At 47.7% G+C, this 19,765-nt stretch overlaps 2 protein-coding genes across 6 annotated transcripts in view; one reads left to right on the forward strand and one right to left on the reverse strand.

The window, feature by feature from the left end:
- Positions 1–214: 214 nt before the first annotated feature.
- On the forward strand, positions 215–19,353 carry LRRC41 (leucine rich repeat containing 41). Of its 2 annotated transcripts, XM_022575601.2 has the most exons (10): positions 218–431; positions 4,031–4,117; positions 5,872–5,942; positions 12,097–13,240; positions 16,415–16,675; positions 17,223–17,387; positions 17,480–17,578; positions 18,121–18,243; positions 18,468–18,543; positions 18,659–19,353. In XM_022575601.2, exons 1-10 carry the CDS (start codon positions 233–235, stop codon positions 18,876–18,878), a joined length of 2,445 nt encoding a protein of 814 aa, XP_022431309.1. In that variant the 5' UTR covers positions 218–232; the 3' UTR covers positions 18,879–19,353. The 2 variants fall into 2 exon arrangements, with proteins under 2 accessions (XP_022431310.1, XP_022431309.1); XM_022575602.2 differs by lacking the exon at positions 16,415–16,675 and having other exon boundaries at positions 215–431.
- The window catches only part of RAD54L (RAD54 like), a 39,413-nt gene continuing 25,244 nt past the window's right edge, over positions 5,597–19,765 (reverse strand). For 2 of the 4 annotated variants that reach the window (XM_022575605.2, XM_089923313.1), the window contains one exon: positions 19,025–19,682. In XM_022575605.2, the coding sequence (XP_022431313.1) occupies positions 19,472–19,682 (211 nt within the window). In that variant the 3' untranslated portion in view covers positions 19,025–19,471. Of the gene's footprint in view, positions 18,258–19,024; positions 19,683–19,765 lie in introns of those variants that run through there. The other 2 variants (XM_089923325.1, XM_089923321.1) reach the window with 2 other exon arrangements.

Genomic DNA, 19,765 nt, shown 5'->3' on the forward strand with positions numbered 1-19,765 from the left:
GGATTTGCTAAGGAATTATCCCCTTAGTCATGCCAGACCAAAACATATTGACACTTGGAATTTACTTGAAATATTGGCTTCTAAGAGACTTGGAAAGTATGCAGAAGTATTCGATGTTCCTTTAGCGCAATTCCCAGTCTTCCCCACATCGCTGATGGAACCGTCCTAACTGCTGACCTTTTCAAGATGGCGGCCCGCGAATGCTACTCTCGGGCTCGCGCACCTCCCCAAGATGGCGGCGCCCGAGGCCTGGCGCGCCCGGAGTTGCTGGTTCTGTGAGGTAGCGGCGGCAACGACCATGGAGGCCACGTCCCGGGAGGCGGCGCCAGCGAAGAGCTCGGCCTCGGGCCCCAGCGCTCCCCCCGCCCTGTTCGAGCTGTGCGGGCGGGCGGTGAGCGCCCATATGGGGGTTCTGGAAAGCGGGGTGTGGGGTAAGTCGCGGGGTGAGGGGCTACCTCTGGCAACGAGCGGAGACGGCCCAGCGGCCGGGGGGCGCGGGGGGCGAGGCCGGGAGGCCTGGAGCAAGGCCCAGCCCGGGGCACTGGAAGCCAGACCTTTGGGTCGGAGCATGAATTCCGTGACTGACAGGACTGGGCACAGTAAAGGCGGAGACCAAACCGGCAGGTGGACCCGCACCGCGGCCTGACCGGGGGGCGCGGGGGGCGAGGCCAGGAGGCCCGGTCTGGGGCGAAGCGGGCCGGGCGACAGAGACAGGACTGACTAGCCGGGCTGTGGGCTCCGAAGTGACACTCGGGCTGGGCCGGGCTGATGAGTCTCGGATGTCTAACGGACGGTCAGGGATGGCCCTTCTGCTTGGGGGCGGGGGCCGAGGTTGCGAGGCCCGGACGGAGGCCAGGAGGCCCGGCCTGGGGCCACCTAACCAGACTGACGGCGCGGGGCCTCCGGCGTCTGCCTGACAGACCGCGGGGGCCGAGACTCCGGAGGCCAAGCCGCTGAGCGAGGGCAGCCAGTGGACTGGAGAGCGAGGGGATGGGGCTGCCAGAGAGGCCGAAAGGCTCGGGGCGCCGAGGCCTTTCTGACGGCCCGGGGCTGGAGGGAGCGAACAGACGGCCAGGGCCTCGGATGCCAAACTGACTGAGCGACGGGCTGACGGGCAGGGCACAGAGCGCCGGAGGCCGCTCGGATTGGCCGGAGCGGCGAGGAAGGGCCAGAGAGCGGGTGAAGGGAGGCCGGGAGAGGATCAGAAATCGACGGAGGCGCGAATGACGGACAGGCGAGAAGGGCCACGGAGGCCCCAGGCGGGGCGACGGCCCGGGGATCCCGAACTGGGAGGGGGCGCGGCGCCGCTAGGAGGCCTGGGTCCGAGTGGAGTGAAAGGAGGCCCGGGCCTGAGAGCGGCCGAGACCGCCAGGCCCGGCCTGGGTTGAGGGCGCCCAGGCTGAGAAGCATAGGCGGGCGGCCTAGGGCGCTGGGATGAGGGCCTGGGAGGGTGAGCCGACTAGCCCGGCCGGGGGGCCTGGGAGTACGGCGGCGGGGTGGGCCGAGTAACGGAGGAGGGAGGCCTGCGGGCGGATGGGCACAAGGAGGCCGGGCCGTGGGGTGGGTACCGCTGGTCGCAGTCTGGCAGCTGAGGAGGAAAGCGCGGGTGGGCGACCTGGGCACCGACGGTGAGAGTGAAAGAGAGGAAAGTGAGAGGTCTGGGGGTAGGCCTGCCCGCACGGGATGGAGGGAGGCCTTGGGCCTGACTGACTGCTGGTGTGAGGGGGTGGGGCCCGGAGGCCAGGGCTGAAGTTGGGTGAGGAGATGGCAGGCCAGGCCGAGGGCCCGGGGAGGGGGAGGGGGTGGCAGGAGAGGAGGCCCTGGGCCTTGCGGGGGGGCGGGGGTGTCTAGAGTAGGCCTCAGGAATGGTGGTGGTGGTACTTTTGCGAGGAGGAAGGCTCGTGTAAGGTCAGGAGTGGGGGCTTGATGTCCTGGGATGGGGGTTTGGGTTACACGCGTGAGGAGGCCGATGTGGAGAAAAGGCCCTGGCGTTTGGGGGGTTGGGCCTCCAGGAATGAGCCCCAAAGCTGTGGAGTGGTTAAGGAGGTCCAGGGATGGAGGAAGGCCCTTGGTGGTGGTGGTGGTGGGGACGGATCCTGAAGAGGCCCAAGTGCCTTGTCTGCTGGGGGAAGACTGTTAGAAGTCCTCAGGCCTAGTGAGGGGGAGGGGATTGTGGAGGCCCTGGACCAACAGCTAAAAGAGTAGAGTCAGGCTGACTCATGGGCAATGGGAGAAGAGTCTCAGTGGATCTGTGCAGGAGGCTCAGAAAAATCCTGGGGAATGTGGAAGAAGGTACAGTGGATCTGGCAGTGTCAGCCTGGACCTTCCAGAATGCTAAACCTGGCTACCAGGGCAGAGGACTGGGGGTGGAGGCCCAAAGTTGGGAAGGGGAAGCATTGAAGATGTGGGCTGGAAAGAAGCAAGGAAGAGCCTGGCTTAAGAATAATGGAGAAAGGTACAGAGGAGTTTGTGAATAACGGGATGAGAATCCCTGTGGCTGTGAGAGGGGATGGCTAAACAGGGGAGCATTATGGACAGAGGAGGAAGAGCTTCTATGGACCTAGCCCAGGTGGACAGTCACACAGAATCAAGCTAGGTCTCTTAGAAGGGCCAAGTAAGAGGCCTGCTAAGCAATGCTATTTTGGAGGAAGGTCTCAGTGTGGGCTAACAGCCAGGAAAGCCTTCCTGGAAGTAGTGCACTAGCTTTTCTTTGTGTAGAGAGAGAAGAGGGGAAAATGAGTAAAGGCAGCAGGAAAGGATATAATGAGGAATAAAATAGGTATGTTATACCTTGAATGCCAGGATATGGAACTTGGACTTTATTTTGAATGCAGTAGAGTGACTACATTAGTATAATAGCATAGGGAATTCATGCTTTTTTCAGCAGGTACATTGAGTACCTACTATGTAGAAAGAATTGTACTAGGCTCTTGGATATCTAGACTCAGTTATTGCATAAGTAAAGATAAAAGGAGATCCTTGAATGTAAGTTTTGAAAGAATTTTCTCAAGTATCATGATCTTAAGACTTGTTCTTGGCAGGACAGAGATGCTTTTGACAGGATAAGAATAATAATAGCTAAAATTTAGTGAGATTATGGACAGGCATAGTCTTCAAAAGATTATGAGCATGGTCTCCTTTAATTTTCACAACTATCTTAAGAGGTAGTTATTATTATCTGAATTTTAAAATTGAGGAAACTGAGGCTCAAAGACATTAATTTGTCCATGAATTCATAATTAAGTGGTACAATCAGGATTTCACCCAGTTTTGTCCAATCTAGAGACTAAACCATTTAGCCACAATACTGTAATGCCTCTCAGATCTAGGGAAGTTAGCAAGAGCAAGTTTTGTTTTTAAGATATATTGAATTAAGAGTATAGAGCCTAATTATTTCTATTCTTCATAGGAAAGTGCTAGTTCAGGGCATAGTGGGAGCCCAAAGGATGGAAGTGGCCAGTTTGGAAGAGTGGGAAGGGATTTCAGGAAAGGCTTAATAAAGGGCATGTGATACGTGAAAGATGAGTAATTGATATGCTGAAAATGGCAAGAACATTCCCAGTGGAGAGAACAGCATGACAAAGGCACAGGCAGAAAGCAGGGAGTTAGGTAACAGAAAAAAGTAGTTTATTATGGCTGAAGTGTAGGAGGCAAAGCAGGGAGCTGGAGAAGTTAGTAGGGCCCAGATTATGAAGGACTTTTTTTTTAAATCACACATATTCAAAAGGACCTTTTAAATGAGGAATGGTCCATTAGGCTTGGGTAGAAGTGAACTGCCAGCTCCTAAATGAGCCTATCAGCTTGCTTTGTGGGATTATCTCACCCTTGAAGACATGCATGCCCCTGAAATTCCAGCTGCCAACTAAGTGGCTGAAGATAAGTGGACCAGAGTTTGAATTAAACTTAGGTTAGCTTCTATAAGTTCCACTCGTCAAGTGAGAAGTCTGCCCTTCTGTTTTCCTTTCCAGTAGGATAAATAATGCTTGCAACTCTGGGAGAAAAAAGTAAATTTTATGTTTGGTTTTTGTAGCCCTCCCAGGCCCAATACTTCAAAGCATCTTACCTCTGCTCAATATATATTACTTGGAGAGGATTGAGGAAACTGCCCTCAAGAAAGGTGAGTGTTTTTCTGTCTTTTTTTCAGTCACTGATTGTAAGCAAGGCACCATGATGTTCTTCAGGTAAATATTACACCTGATACCTGCATAGAACTTCATGCTTTTCAAAAGTACCCTCACACCTATTTTCTTATCTGATTTCTCAATGTCCTGTGAAACACAAAACAAGTATGTGATCCCTATTATACTAATAAAAAAGAAACCACAGGCACACAACAATTAATAGCAAAGCCAAATAGAACCCAGATCTTTTGCAGGATCTTAGTTCCCCGACCAGGGATTGAACCCAGGCTCCGGCAGTGAAAGCACCAAATCCTAACCACTGGACAGCCAGGGAATTCCTGAACACAGATCTTTTTTTTTTTAAGTTATTTTTTTAAATTAATTTATTTATTTTTGGCTGCATTGGGTCTTCGTTGCTGCACACGGGCTTTCTCTAGTTGCGGTGTGCGGGCTTCTCATTGCAGTGGCTTCTCTTGTAGAACACGGGCTCTAGGCACATGGGCTTCAGTAGTTGTAGCTCACAGGCTCAGTAGTTGTGGCTCGTGGGCTCTAGAGCATAGACTCAGTAGTTGTGGCACACGGACTTAATTGCTCTGCACCATGTGGGATCTTCCTGGACCAGGGCTCGAACCCTGTGTCCCCTGCATTGGCAGGCGGATTTTTAACCACTGCGCCACCAGGGAAGCCCCAGATCTTTTTTTTTTAAATAAACTTCAGTTACGACAATGTATTTTTTAAAATTCATTATTTATTTATTTTTGGCTGCATTGAGTCTTGGTTGCAGCACGTGGGATCTTCATTGAGGCATGCAGAATCTTTCATTGCGGCGCCCGGGCTTCTCTCTAGTTGTGGCATGTGGGTTTTCTCTTCTCTAGTTGTGGCATGCAGGCTCCAGGGCATGTGGGCTCCAGAGTTGTGGCGTGCAGGTTCCAGAGCGCGTGGGCTCTGTAGTTTGTGGCATGAGGCCCCTCTAGTTGAGGCGTGTGAGCTCAGTAGTTGTGGCACGCGGGCTTAGTTGCCCCACAGCATGCGGGACCTTAGTTCTCTGACCAGGGATCGAACCCGCATCCATTGCATTGTAAGGAGGATTCTTTACCACTGGAGCACCAGGGAAGTCCCGAACCCAGATCTTTTGAATCTTTTTGTTGTTGTTGTTGCGGTACGCAGGCCTCTCACCGCTGCGGCCTCTCCCATTGCGGAGAGGCTCAGCGGCCATGCTTTCCGGGCCCAGCCGCTCCGCGGCACGTGGGATCTTCCCGGACCGGGGCATGAACCCGTGTCCTCCGCATCGGCAGGAGGACTCCCAACTACTGCGCCACCAGGGAAGCCCCTTTTGAATCTTTTGAATTAGTTTTTCTAATTTATCAAGCTGCCTCCCAAACCCCTCATTGGACACATCTGTTAACAGCTAACATTCATCTAACTAACCCTGTTCCAAGCACTGTCTTAGGCACTTTACCTGGGGAAACTCATTTAATATTTTCAACAACTCTGTGAAATTGCTATTAACAGCTACATTTTATAGATAAGGAAACTGAGGTACAGAAAAATTAAGTATCTTGCCCAAGGTTACACTGCTAGACTATGGTTTGCTAATGTTTGAAGCCAGGCAGTCTGTTGTTAGAGCCAGTGCTCTTTACCACTCTGCCATGTTGCTCCTGTGAACCTAGAAAAGGACATTAAAAGGCTGATGTACTTCACTCATGGGGACCAAGGAGCAGCCAAGTAAATGTGATATTTCTCTCTACAGGCCTCTCCACTCAGGCCATTTGGCGCCGACTATGGGATGAGCTGATGAAGACAAGGCCTTCCAGTTTGGAAGTAAGTTAAGGCACCAGGTAGAACTCTGGCCTGACTTTGCACAGTGAAAGCAGGAATAGCACACAAACACAAGCTGGGTACTGGTAAAGTGCAGGGGCAGGCATGGAATGAATTTGAGAAGAGGTCTCTGATGGCTTGTCACGAAGTTCTTTTCATTTGACATTTGTCACTGACTTGTTCACCATGTTTGCAGGTGACACAAAACAGGGAAAGGTAGTGATCACAATGGATGGCAGAACCTGGATTCAGATCTTGACAGGGCTGGAGCAATGGTCAAACCTAACAAGATGAAATTTAGCAGAATAAACCAACTCTCCACTTGAGTCTAAAAAATTCTAATTGCATGACCTCAGGGTAGTGGGTGGAGGGGTCTGGCTCAGCAGCAGCTAGAATAAAAAAGATTAAGGGGGTTTAGTCTACATTGTGCTAAAGCCACTCATATAATGACTGTATCCTGAGCTGTGTGAACTAATGTAACTATAATGTAGACTGAAAGACAAGGGGGATGATAGACCTGCTTGACTCTGCAGTGGTCAGGCTATCCCTGGAGTATGGAGAAAGAAGTCAAAGCCACATCATGTGAGTCACATTTGGAAGACTGGAGATGTTTTTCCTGAAAAAGAGAAGACTTGGGGAACATGAACTGTCTTGAAATATTTGAAAGAGGGATTAACAGACTTGTTCTGGGTGGAAGCTAAAGGAGGATAAATTTTTGCTAAACTGTAGAATTTTTAAACTCTGAGGTTATTGGTGATGAAACAAGCTAATTCCAGAGGTAATAAGCTTCCCATCACTAAGTGTTTAATAGAGTCTGGATAACCCCACCTGACACAAGGGTACTGTATCAATAGAAGAAGTTTGGCATTGTTGGAGATATTGGACAAGATACTTTTAGGGGTCCTCTTAGCCCTTAGAATAATAAGATTCTATTATTCATTGGTTCAAATATAACTCACTGGAGCTCTCATTTAAACAGAATTCCTTTTACTGCTCCATAATTCAGTGACAGGACAGATTGAGTTCAATAAACATTTACTCAAACTTACCACATACCACATCTTATGCTGAATATTAGAGGTACAGACACAATCCCTAATCTTGAGGAACTGTCAGTTTAGTGGGGAAATCTGCAAACAAATACGTCATGTATGGTAGGCCAAGTGGTATGATAGAGTGTAGTGAGAAGGTTGAAGGAAAAGGGAGTAAGAAAGTCTTTCCTAGGAAGTAGTATTTGAACTGGGCTTTATATAGTGAATGAGGCCAAATGACAAGAGAACAAGCTCTTATCAGAAATTGGAGATTTATTTTGTGGGGATACACTAGGTTCAGTAATAACATTCAGCTCCATATCCTTCAGCTTTTCCACTACTAGATGTAGATGCAGCCCCTGGAGTTCAGCATAATGACATTGAGGCCCAATGAAATTATCAGGCATTATGTATAGGAGTTAGGCCTTATGAGGAAGGGAAGTGGACACAAGAATGTTAAGAAATGGCAACAGCTTCCTGCAACCTTTAAAGAAACATGAGATTCACTTTGTCACAGTGTCTCCCAAGTAGTATGGTTGACTAACAGGTGATGGAGACTGTAATATCTTTCTCTTTGAGAAAGCTTTTTCCACCATTATCTCAAGCTTCCTGGGAAGGAATGTCTATTTGTTATCTGTTTCCTTGTCTCAGAGTATTTCAGAATATATAGGAAGCCCCAGGCCTGGTGGCCTAACAGTCACCTACACAGAAGTCCTGACTTGGAGCATTATATCCATTCCAGAGGGTGTCTGCTTCCACTTCCCACTTTTGCATAACAGTAACCTTCACTTCATTCATAATTCAGTTATTGAGTGACTATTCAGTTCCAGGCACTATGCTAGGTTCTAGGTATACAGTGGTGAGCAAGATAGAGTACCTGGTTGCTTATGGAGCAATAGTATTTCAGACTGTGTAGTACTAGTGTATATGTGTATTAAGAGATCTGCAGAATAAAATAGATATTCTGGAGACAAAGCAATGGGGAAATGAAGGATTATTCAATCAGTGGTTCTCTAGTAACTGGTTAACCATTTGGAAAAAATAAAGTTAGAGCCTCACTTTACAATATACTCAATTTCTATATAGATTAAAGATTACATTGTAAAAAGTAAAAGCACAAAACAGTTTTAAAAAAGAATAAAGGTGACTGGTTATCTAATCTCAGGGTGGAGAGTGCTAGTAAATAGGCAGAACCAAAAAAGAAAATATGGACACATCTGGCCACATAAAATGCCAACACTATAAATACAATTTAAAAGGCACGTAAAAGAATGTTTGCAACAATATTTGCAATATAAAAGGATACAGAAGATAAGACAGGCGAACAGTAGAATAAAATGAATACAGATTTGGACAAGTTTCAAAATATACAAAAATCTCCAATAAAGTAAAAAATGTTCAATCTCAATAATAAAAAAAATGGGAAAGTAAAATTATACCTCTTAAATTAGTGAAGTATTGTTTTAATTTGGTTTTGTTTTAAAAGATAATTCCAGGGGTGGGTAGGACTTGCATTTTAATATGCTGGTGGTGGGAGCAGAAATGTTACAACTTTCTTGGTGGGCAATCTGGTGATAATTGTCAAGAGTCTTTAAAATACTCAAATTCTTCAACTAGAAATTTTAAGAAGTATATATCTTATGGTATATAAAATTGAGATACTCATGAAGATTTATTTCCAGATGTTCATTACAGCAAAGTTTAATATAAAAAGCTAGAAACAATTTAAGTATTCAATAATATAGAAATTATTAATATAGTACATCCATATTTTCAAAATATTAATAAAGTCATTCTAAAAATATTTAAATACGTGGTGGTAAAAATGTTTAATGATGTGGTGATATGTAATGTTTAAAAAAAAAGCCCAGCATTTGAAACTGTTCAGAATTGTCTCAGTGTTATAAACACAAATACCTATAGCTCATCACATATACATATACACTCCAAAAAGTTGGTTTACACATGATTTTTGATTTGCTTCCTTATAGTTCCACAAACAATATTTCTGTTATCAGAAAAACAGTGGACGATATATAGTTTATGAGCATTTGCAGGCTCTAACAATTTAGTACAAGAAAATATTTAGCTCTCCCTAGTTTGTACACACTTCTTCCTTCCCTACCAGTACCTGAGCTGCCAGCCCGTTGTGGATGGGCCAAGGACTGATTGTGTTGGTAAGCAAATGTCATGTCACCTCTTTGGTGGTGCCTTATTTCCCCTACTCTCCCCCAAAAGAAAGTATTTAAATCACTTTGCATTGTCTGAACCATAGTGTATGAACTATAGTGTACAGGTCCACAAAATGAGTGGTTTGGACTAGATCTCTCAGGTATTTTTCAGCTTTGAAGTTTTAGCATAGAATCTTCTACAAGGTGGTGATGGAATAAAATGCATCTGCTTTTATTTGTGAATTCACAATTCAATCTGTGAATTGCTATCTGCTTATGCATTAATTCATGAGAAAGAAGCCATTGCAATAGTCGTCAACTAATTTTACATACTCGTTTAATTTTCACAACAACTCTGTCATGTAGGTATAGTTTTGTTCCTCAGTTTACAGATGATGAAACTGAGGCAGAAAGAGGAAAAGTGACTTACCTAAGGTGACAGTTCATGAATGGCTGACCGGACATTCAAGTTGAGGCAGTCTGGCTCTGGAGTGCATGCTCTTAATCACTATGTCATGCTGCTTTCACTGTGGTTATCACAGGTCTGGGGTGTTCCAATTTCAAATATTCTCTCCTATTGTCTTTGTAAACCAATAAAATGTCTGAAAAACCCTAGTATTTAGTTACCTAAAGTTCATATTCCACATGCCTTATAGTCGGAAACAGCCACAATATCTTGGTTCATGTTCACATATTTGTCCATATTTTAGGCCCAGATCTCATGGTAACCATCTATTTCACTTGTGAAGTTGAAGCCTTGCTAGGGATACCTGCAAGTATTTTTCAAGGCTGTGTGGGCCAGCAAATGTGTGAAAAAAGTGCTAGAATGAGGCAGGATTAAAGGATTCAGGAATACCCTCTTAGCTTCCACTTAAGGCTGAGTAGAGATTTGGTTGCCAGGTATTTTTTTCTGCTGCCCTCAGGCCCCCACACTGCTGCTGGACGGGCCTTTCTCACTTGTTGCTGCCATGCAGTTAGCTTAAACATGAAGTCGTTCCTAATTATTACCACAGCAGGGTCTTGGGGAATAGCTAGGGCAAAAGGAATGACACTTTTGCCTGAGAATAGGGGCCCACCTCCTGCCTGCCAAGAACCTCATATAAACTGAGGGTCAATCTGGTATGAGGGAATGCATGGAGGCAGGGTAGATACCAAAGGAAGTATCTTATTTTTAGCCTTTGGGAACCTCAGGCCCCACTACCTTCAGGTTGAATAAGCACCCTGCTTAACAGGCTCTGCCTCCATCCAGTCCATTTCACATTTCCCATGTGGGGTAATTATTATCATTAACAACAGAAGTTACATTTTGTATTTTACAGTTTACAAGGTGCTTTAAACTTGCACTGTCTCATTTGATCTTCACAACAAACCTGTGAAGCAGGTGATATTATCCACATTTTACAGATGAAGGAAGAGGTTTAAAGAGGTCCAGAGTATAGTGGCAGAGCTGGCACTTTTATCAAAGTCATCAGACTTTCTATGCACCTTAGGAGAGAATGGGGACTTAGAGAAATACTTAGAGAAATATCAATATTTGTCTTAATGTGTCCTTTGGGGGTAGGTAGCAGTAATTCCTAATCTCTGATATATACATCAGAATCATCTGGGGAAGGTTTAAAAAATAAAGATGCATGGACCTTACCTCAGATGTAACATAATCACCAAGTCTGGGTACATGGCATATGAATTTTGGGAAAAAGCTCCACAGTAAATTCTGATGTATATCAAAGCTTAAAAATCACTTGTGGAAAAAAAAAATCACTTGTGTTCAGTTCTTCTAAATGTATCAGAATAGCCTGATGAAATCTCATACCCATCAAAGCAAAGTATTGCCTTGGAGAAAACTAAGGCACTAGTTTTCTAGTTGCTGCCTCCTCTCCAGGAATTTCTAATCTGGTTGGGATGAGATGTGTATACAGGAAGAGACTCAACACCATGAGACATATGTACCAACATCTAAGACCTGAGTAGTCAGTATCAGAGTACCAACATGAGAGGTAGGGGGGAGGGGTAGAAAGTGGGGCAGACACTCAATGAGACGAACAACCTCAAAGAGCAAAATGTTGGTAGGTCTTCATGAAGTCTATTTGATCTGGCAATGGAGAGCATTTCTGGCAGAGGTAGGAGAGGAAAAAGAAGGCACGTTTGGGTCAGTGAGGTGACCAGTTTCGCCAGAGCAAAGCATTCATGAGCAAGGTGTGGCAGATAAAGCTTCTCAGGTAGGCAGAGGCTATATTGTGGACAGCTTTCCCTGCCAGCGTGAGGAACTTCAAATGTGTTGCAGCACTGATCCCCTAAGCAGTGGGGAGACATTAGGGGTTTTAAAGGAGAATAATGTAATCAGAGTTTTGTTTTTTAATACAAAGGTGAACCCAGTGGACTTGTGCAAAAGTTTGGGAAGGGGAACAAGCAGAGGAATCAGGAAGCTAATGAAGTAGCCAGGTGTCTGAACAAAGGTGGTAGTGTTAAGAATGGAAAGTTAGGATCAGGTTCTAAAAACGAGTGTGGAAGAACTTACAGGGTTGAATGTTTCACTTGGGAGGCACTATAGTAATAGTCTCTGGAACCAAATTTCCTGGGTTCCAATCCTTTTTTTTGGCTATGCCGTGTGGCTTGTGGGATCTTGGTTCCCCGACCAGGGATTGAACCTGGGCCCTCAGAAGTGAGAGCTCACAGTCCTAACCACTGGATCACCAAGGAATTCCCTCCTGGGTTCAGATCCTAATCCTGCTCCTTAACTGTGTAACCACAGGCAATAACATTTGTGCCTTGGTTTTCTTACCTGTAAAATGGATCTAATAGTAATATATACCTCAAAGATGCGAGGATTAAATGAACTTGCATACATTATTTAGAATGTTACCTGGCTCAGTAAACAGCTAGCTATTGGAAGGAAACTGGGTTCCATGGGTAGCACTTAGTATCACAGCTGTTTGGAATGTTCTCTGCTTTCAGAGCGTGACCTGTTGGCGAGCCAAGTTTATGGAGGCCTTTTTTTCCCATGTTCTACGTGGGACCATTGATGTGTCTTCTGACAGGCGTCTTTGTGACCAGCGCTTCTCACCTCTCCTGCATAGCTCCCGCCATGTCCGGCAGCTCACCATCTGCAACATGCTGCAGGGTGCGACTGAGCTGGTGGCTGAGCCCAATCGCAGGGTTCTGGAGACCCTGGCCAGTTCCCTGCACACCCTCAAGTTCCGCCACCTGCTTTTCTCTGATGTGGCTGCTCAGCAGTCACTTCGGCAGCTGTTGCATCAGCTTATTCACCATGGGGCTGTCAGCCAGGTGTCGCTGTACTCCTGGCCTGTACCTGAGTCAGCCCTTTTCATTCTTATCCTCACCATGAGTGCTGGCTTCTGGCAGCCAGGCCCCGGTGGCCCACCCTGCCGCCTCTGTGGAGAGGCCTCCCGAGGCCGGGCCCCATCCCGAGATGAAGGGTCCCTCCTGCTGGGCTCACGCCGGCCTCGCCGGGATGCTGCTGAGCGATGTGCTGCAGCCCTGATGGCCTCCCGGCGGAAGAGTGAAGCCAAGCAGACGGCCAGAGGCGCACCTGCCGCTCGGGTAACACGCCGGAGCACACAGGAGAGCCTGACAGCAGGCGGGACAGACCCTAAGAGGGAGCCGCTCCCTCCAGCCACTTCCCATGAGGCTCCTGGCACCAAACGCCCACCCTCTGCTCCAGCCACCACCTCCTCTGCCTCTGCTTCTTCTTCCACATCCTCATCTAAACGGGCTCCAGCTAGCTCAGCCCCACAGCCTAAGCCCCTAAAGCGTTTTAAGCGAGCTGCAGGGAAGAAGGGTGCTCGCACCCGTCAGGGGTCTGGTGCTGAATCTGAAGACCTATATGACTTTGTTTTCATTGTGGCGGGTGAGAAAGAGGATGGGGAAGAGATGGAGATCGGGGAAGTGGCTTGTGGAGCACTGGATGGATCAGATCCCAGTTGCCTGGGGCTTCCAGCACTGGAGGCCTCCCAAAGATTCCGCAGCATTTCCACCTTGGAGCTCTTCACGGTTCCACTCTCCACAGAGGCGGCTCTGACACTGTGCCACCTGCTGAGCTCCTGGGTGTCTCTGGAGAGCCTCACACTCTCCTATAATGGTGAGTGCCCTGAAGGGGCAGGGGTTGGGTCTCCCAGCAGCACCAGCTGTGTGCCCAACCCTGTGGAGGGGAATGGGGGTATGATCAGGAAGCTGCCTCCTCACAGGGAGGCAGAAGGCACACACATGATATAGTGGCAGACTGTCGGTGCTAGAGAAGATGAACACAAGGTCTACAGGCTTGATTTAGTTGGAAGCAGGGGTTCCTGAGGGACAATGAGAATCTGAAGAATGAGTCTACCTTAGATATGGTAGGCAAACCAAGGACAGGTGGGAGAATATAGTGTATACAGGGCCAACCAGGACTGAGGTTGGATCTCACTAGTCATACCAAAGCAGCTATATAAAAAGGTGTGGGATACCTTTTTTTTTTTTTTTTTTTTTAAATCAGACCAGCAACCTGCAAAACAGCCCTCAGTTCTTTCCCATCTGGTTGTGCCCAGCTAGCCAAATTTCAGTTCTGGCTAAATCCAGCAATCTGCCTAGGTTGCTGAACACTGCTAGAGAAAGTCACACAACTGCAGACTGGTGCTACTATATACATTCATGGTCATCATCCTCATATGAACCCTGTCTGCAACATCAGTTCCATTCCTACCCTACCACTTCAAACCCTTCTTTTCCTCTCAGCAGATGACCACCTACTTCACAGAAAATAGAAGACATCACACACGAACTCCTTCAACTTGTTAACCAACCTAGAAACTCCTACACCTGCACTCTTCCTTTCTTCCTTCATCACAGTGGGAGAAATGGCTGCCCTATCTAAGGCTAACTCTTCTGCCTGTGCTCTGGATACATACCCTTTTACCTCCTTAGGAAAGCACATTTTTCAAATGCCTCAATAAGAGCTAACTTTTATATACCGCCTACTATGCATCTGGCATATTTTAAATATTTTTTTAAATTTTATTATTTTTGGCTGCGTTGGGTCTTCATTGCTGCACGCGGCCTCTGTCTAGTTGCGGCGAGTGGGAGCTACTCTTTGTTGCGGTGTGAGGGCTTCTCATTGCAGTGGCTTCTCTTGTTGCGGAGCGTGGGCTCTAGGCGCGCAGGCTTCAGTAGTTGTGGCTCGCGGGCTCTAGAGTGCAGGCTCAGTAGTTGCAGCACACGGGCTTAGTTGCTCCGCGGCATGTGGGATCTTCCCGGACCAGGGCTTGAACCCGTGTGCCCTGCATTGGCAGGCGGATTCTTAACCACTGCGCCACCGGGGAAGCCCCTTTAAATATTCTTTAACTAATTTAATCCTTACAATTCTGAGGTCAAGTGACTTGCCCAGGATAAGTTAGTAAATTGTAGAGCTAGAATTCAAACCCAGGTAACCTGGCTCCAGAACTCATGCTTATAAACCACTTAATGCTGCCTCTCTTCTCTGAATCACGTATCCACCAAAAACTACCACCACCACCGCCGTCTATTCCATTTATTAACTACTGTCCTATTCTTCCATGCCCTTCAGAGACAACGAGTCATCTGTGCCCTTTCTCACAGCCACTCCAGCCTTGCTTACACCCTGTCTACTGCATCAAGGACCTCGAGATGACCAACGTCATCCTTGTTGCTAAGTCCAATATATACTTTTCAGTCCTCATCTTAAATTGATTCTCGGCAGCTTCTGCTATTAAGTATTGTCTTCTTCGTGAAATAGTCTCATTTCTACTACCTCAAAATTTTCTGAGTTTTTTTCTCCTCCCTTTCTGGACATTACTTCTCTCTTAATGTTCAGAGATCCTCAAAACTCTCCGAGTTTACACATGCTTCCTGGACTTCGTTTCAAAGACCAACTATGCTGAAGACACCCCCATTTTATGACATTAGCCCAGATCCTCCTCCTAAACTCCAGACCTATTTATCCATCTGACAACTAGATTATCACAGGATTCATAAACCACACTCCCCAACCTGAATGCATCTTCTTCCTTCTAAACAGACCTTCCTTCTGTTCTCAGTGACATCACAGATTCAGTTGCTCAAAAGAAGCCTGGATTCTCTTACGCCACATATATTTGGCTACCAGGTGGTACAATCTCTCAGATTCATTTATCTCCACATTCTTAATTCCGACTACCATTACCTCTCATCTGGATTCATTTCAGCAGTTCCTTCTGACTCCATACACGCCATACAACTCATTTTTTACACCGCAACCCAAGCATTTTCAAAACTGCAAATCTGTCAATCATCTAAAAATTCAATGGCTTCTTGTCACTGTATGTTTTTACTTAGAGGACCATTCATGTTCTTACCCTGCTTACCTCTAGAGTTGAATCGTCCCTCCCTCATACTTTACACACCAGCCACATTGAGTATTTCTCAGTTCTTGGAACCTGCCACTCTTTCTCCTTCAGGTCTTGATATGTGCCAAGCTCACTCTGCCAGTCACTCCTCCGCCTTTTAGCCTCTCTTTTATGTTCTTTAGGACTCAGCCAGAGAGTCTTTACTGACGAAAGCTAAATTGGGTGTTAAGTACCCATCCTTTTACTTCCACAGCACTCTACTTCCCCAGTTCCCATCATATGCTTTTGTTATCAGGCTGTATAGGCAGGAACAAGATCTGCTGCTCATGACTACCTAGCAGAAAAACATGCTTACCAGGTGCTTACCATGGGTAAGGTTTAGTTGAATGAATGAATCAAAAGGAGCCTGCTCAGTCCAAGGAGAGATAAAGGTGTGGCTTCCAAGGAATTACTTGCTCTGTGGCATTAAGCAACTGCCCTAACCTTTCTGGATCCTACTCCCTTCTGTGGGATGTGGTTATCGTTTTCGGCCCTATTCCCACCCAATGAATTTAAAAGTATTCCCTACTGGATCACTGTCACTCTCCTGCTTAGTTTTCAGATGTTCCCCATGACCTATAGGAAAAGTCCAGAGATCTCTGCTGCTGTCTGGGCCCATCATTCAGCTAGCAGCCACATGCTGTCCCACCACATCCTATCTTCTGTTTTGTGACTCTGCCCTGACTGATGTTTGAGGGCATGGCCCAGTAGAGGCGGCATCAGTAAGCTGGTTACCTGAGGAAAAAGCAAGACAACGGATGAATAGCTGAGAATGATTTAAAATAATCTGACCCAAAGCTCAGATTTGGTAGTTATCAACAGAAATATTTGGAGTTGTATCTGAGTATTACCCCTACTGATACTCCCACATGACTGACCCAATCTCTTTCCTGCCATAGGCCTGGGCTCTAATATCTTCCGCCTGCTAGATAGCCTGCGGGCCCTGTCAAGCCAGGCTGGATGCCGCCTCCGTGCCCTGCATCTCAGTGACCTGTTCTCACCACTGCCCATCCTGGAGCTGACACGTGCCATTGTGCGAGCCCTGCCCCTGTTGCGGGTCCTCTCTATTCGTGTCGACCACCCTAGCCAGAGGGACAACCCTGCAGTACCAGGGAATGCAGGGCCCCCTAGCCACATAATTGGGGATGAGGAGATACCAGGTGAAGTACTATGCGCGTGTGTCTATCTCCACAGACGTGTGCAGGTCTATTTGTGTGGGGAAGGCAAAAGATCTCTAATCCAGGCCAGTCACCACACATTCCTGGCTTTTCTGTAATTTGTTACCTTTAGAGCCTGTTCTTAAAGATAACCATGGGTTGGATAGATCCCAGACCAACACTAGCCCCGTAGGGAGTGACTATGGCAGATCTGTCTCCAGAAAGGGGTCTGAACCAAGAACAGACCTGACCGTTAGACTAGACTGGGTCCCCATGCTGTATGTCCCCTTAGTTCCTGCATGTCTCATATGCCACCATGCTGCATACTCTACTCTACTTGTGTCTGATTAGTTGTGTTCTTGGATTAAAAGCACCGTTAAGGACAAGGACTAAATCGGATATTAGCATACTGCCTCGCATATAGTAGGCACTCAAGGACAAGTAGACGAGTAAATGATTTTTCAGTGAATCCTTTAAGGACAGGATGGGACCTGCAATGGGAGAGAAGTAGCAATGGCCAGCTGTAATCTTCTCTCCCTACCATATCCAGAAAACTGCCTGGAACAGCTGGAGATGGGATTTCCACGGGGAGCCCAGCCAGCCCCACTGCTCTGCTCTGTACTGAAGGCCTCAGGTTCTCTGCAGCAGCTGTCCCTGGATAGTGCCACCTTTGCCTCTCCCCAAGATTTTGGGCTTGTGTTGCAGACACTCAAAGGTAGGACCCAGTTAGAATGGTAAAGGGAGAATAGAAGGGGACTTTGCATTGTTCTTTGAGAACACTAAGGTCCATAAACTTTCCCGATCCAGAGTACAACTTAGCTCTGAAAAGGCTGAGCTTCCACGACATGAATCTGGCTGACTGTCAGAGTGAGGTGCTGTTTTTGCTCCAGAATCTGACTCTTCAAGGTAAGTTCATCCAGAGCCTGGGGCATTCGTGGGTCCTCACTGCAGATCTGCCACGGTCTCACTGAAGGAGCAAGCCACTGTTCTTTTCTTGGCCTTAGGTCAACTATAAAATGATCACAGAACCTGCATCACCTTCCTTCTAAAGGGTCCCCTACTCAACTCTTCCTATACTAAACATGGGAAATTACTCACTTGGAGAGTGCTTCACCTAAAAGTTTTTCTTACCTTCCAGTGGCTGACAAATGATGGTGGTGGGAAGGGATAAATGTGCTGCCAGGAGCCCCCTCATAGACTTGTAGCTAATGCCCACCCCTGCATAGAAGGAAGTGGATGGAGGTCTGTGCAGAGAGCCTCCCCTGTAGGCTCAATCTCTGGTTTGAATACTGACTTAGTTGCAGCCTTGCTTGGGGTTTTGGACAAATTATTTTCTCCTTCTGGGACTCTGTAAAATGCTCATATACCCCTTGCTAAGGCCCTGGGGCCGGAGAGGCAGCACCAGTTCTCATCCTGCCATCAGAACTTATTCCACTTTCTCTTGACAGAGATTACCTTCTCCTTCTGCCGTCTGTTTGAGAAGCGCCCGGCCCAATTTCTGCCTGAGATGGTTGCTGCTATGAAGGGCAACTCCACACTGAAGGGCCTCCGGCTGCCGGGGAACCGCCTGGGTGGGGGCAGGGCCCTGAGGAGGGAGAGGGGGAAGGAGCCAGTCCTTTGACCTAGAAATTCAGTGGGTGAAGGCATACACCTCTCCACTGGGAAGACGGGGGTTGGGATATAGTTGTGCTGGGGCTTTAGGAGTCTGGGCTTCTCCCCAGCCAGAACTGGGTTGGGATATCCTTGTTCCCTGTTCTTGGGTAGAGGTGATGAGTATTTCTCCCCTTCTCCCCAGGGAATGCTGGCCTACTGGCCCTGGCAGATGTATTCTCAGAGGATTCATCCTCCTCTCTGTGTCAGCTGGATATCAGGTACATGTGGGTGTGGGGAAGGTGAAGGGAGGGCAACGACAAGGGATGGAGCTGCAGGGACACAGACCAGGGATTAGTTGACTCCTGGGTGTCTAATCCTTCTCACCCCTACCAGTTCCAACTGCATCAAGCCAGATGGGCTTCTGGAGTTTGCCAAGCGGCTGGAGCGCTGGGGCCGTGGGGCCTTTGGTCACCTGCGCCTCTTCCAGAACTGGCTGGACCAGGATGCAGTCACAGCCAGGGAAGCCATCCGACGGCTCCGCGCCACCTGCCATGTGGTTAGCGACTCGTGGGACTCATCCCAAGCCTTCGCAGATTATGTCAGCACCATGTGATGGGCCCATGCCTCACAGGCCCATACTCAGTACCATCAGCTTGCAGGGGCTGAGGCATGGGCTGCCCAGAACTCCCAACCACCAATTCTGTCTTTCTCTTTCTGTCACCTTTTTTCTCCTTCTTCCTTTTGCCCTTGCACTGAGGTCTTGGACGCCTTGATGGGGCCCAGCAAAGGCATTCCCACAACTGGGTTTAGAGCCTTTGGGCTCCTTACTCTACCCTGGGCCAGGAGGTCACAGTGGTCATTAATCACTGAGGACAGCCCCCACCCCCTTCCCTGCCCCAGGGTTCCTGCTTTCCCTCCTCAAGCAGTTACCCAGGCTTTAGTGAAGTGTAGGAGTGCCCACTACCAGGCCTCTCCTCTACTGGGCTCACCATGCTGCTCCCAGGCCTCAGTCCCTTTCATACCTTTATTCCTTTCTTTTTTTTAACCAAAAAAGTTTTTCTTATAAAATAAATTTTGGGCAAACATCATGCAGCCCTTCTTGATGATTTTTCTCTCAGAGAACAAAATTCAACAGTGCCCTATGGGGCAGGGAGCCCCCTTTCCCCAACTTCTTCCTCTAACAGCTACACACCAGACCAGCTGTTATCAGTGGAGGCCCTGCTGCTCCTCATGGGAATGCTGGTGGAAGACGAAGGTGATGGCAGTGGAAGCAGCATCCCAGGCAGCCTGGAGTACCTCATCCTTGAGCCCCCGCTTATCAGTGCTATGGTTCCACTGAGCCAGGTCTGAAGTGCAGTCAGAACCATCAGGGGGTGGCCAGACCTGGTGGTTGTTGACACAGCGGCGGCAGTGCAACCTGCGGGCAGAGGACAGAGCTGCGGTTACTGTAGATCCCATCTCCATGCTGTGTAGGGTGTTCAGAGGTAATGGCCAGCAGGG

Source organism: Delphinapterus leucas, chromosome 1 (genome assembly GCF_059928025.1).
Source record: "Delphinapterus leucas isolate spDelLeu-1000000601 "Yukka" chromosome 1, BTC_Dleu_Yukka2, whole genome shotgun sequence".
Classification (NCBI taxonomy): Eukaryota; Metazoa; Chordata; class Mammalia; order Artiodactyla; family Monodontidae; genus Delphinapterus; species Delphinapterus leucas.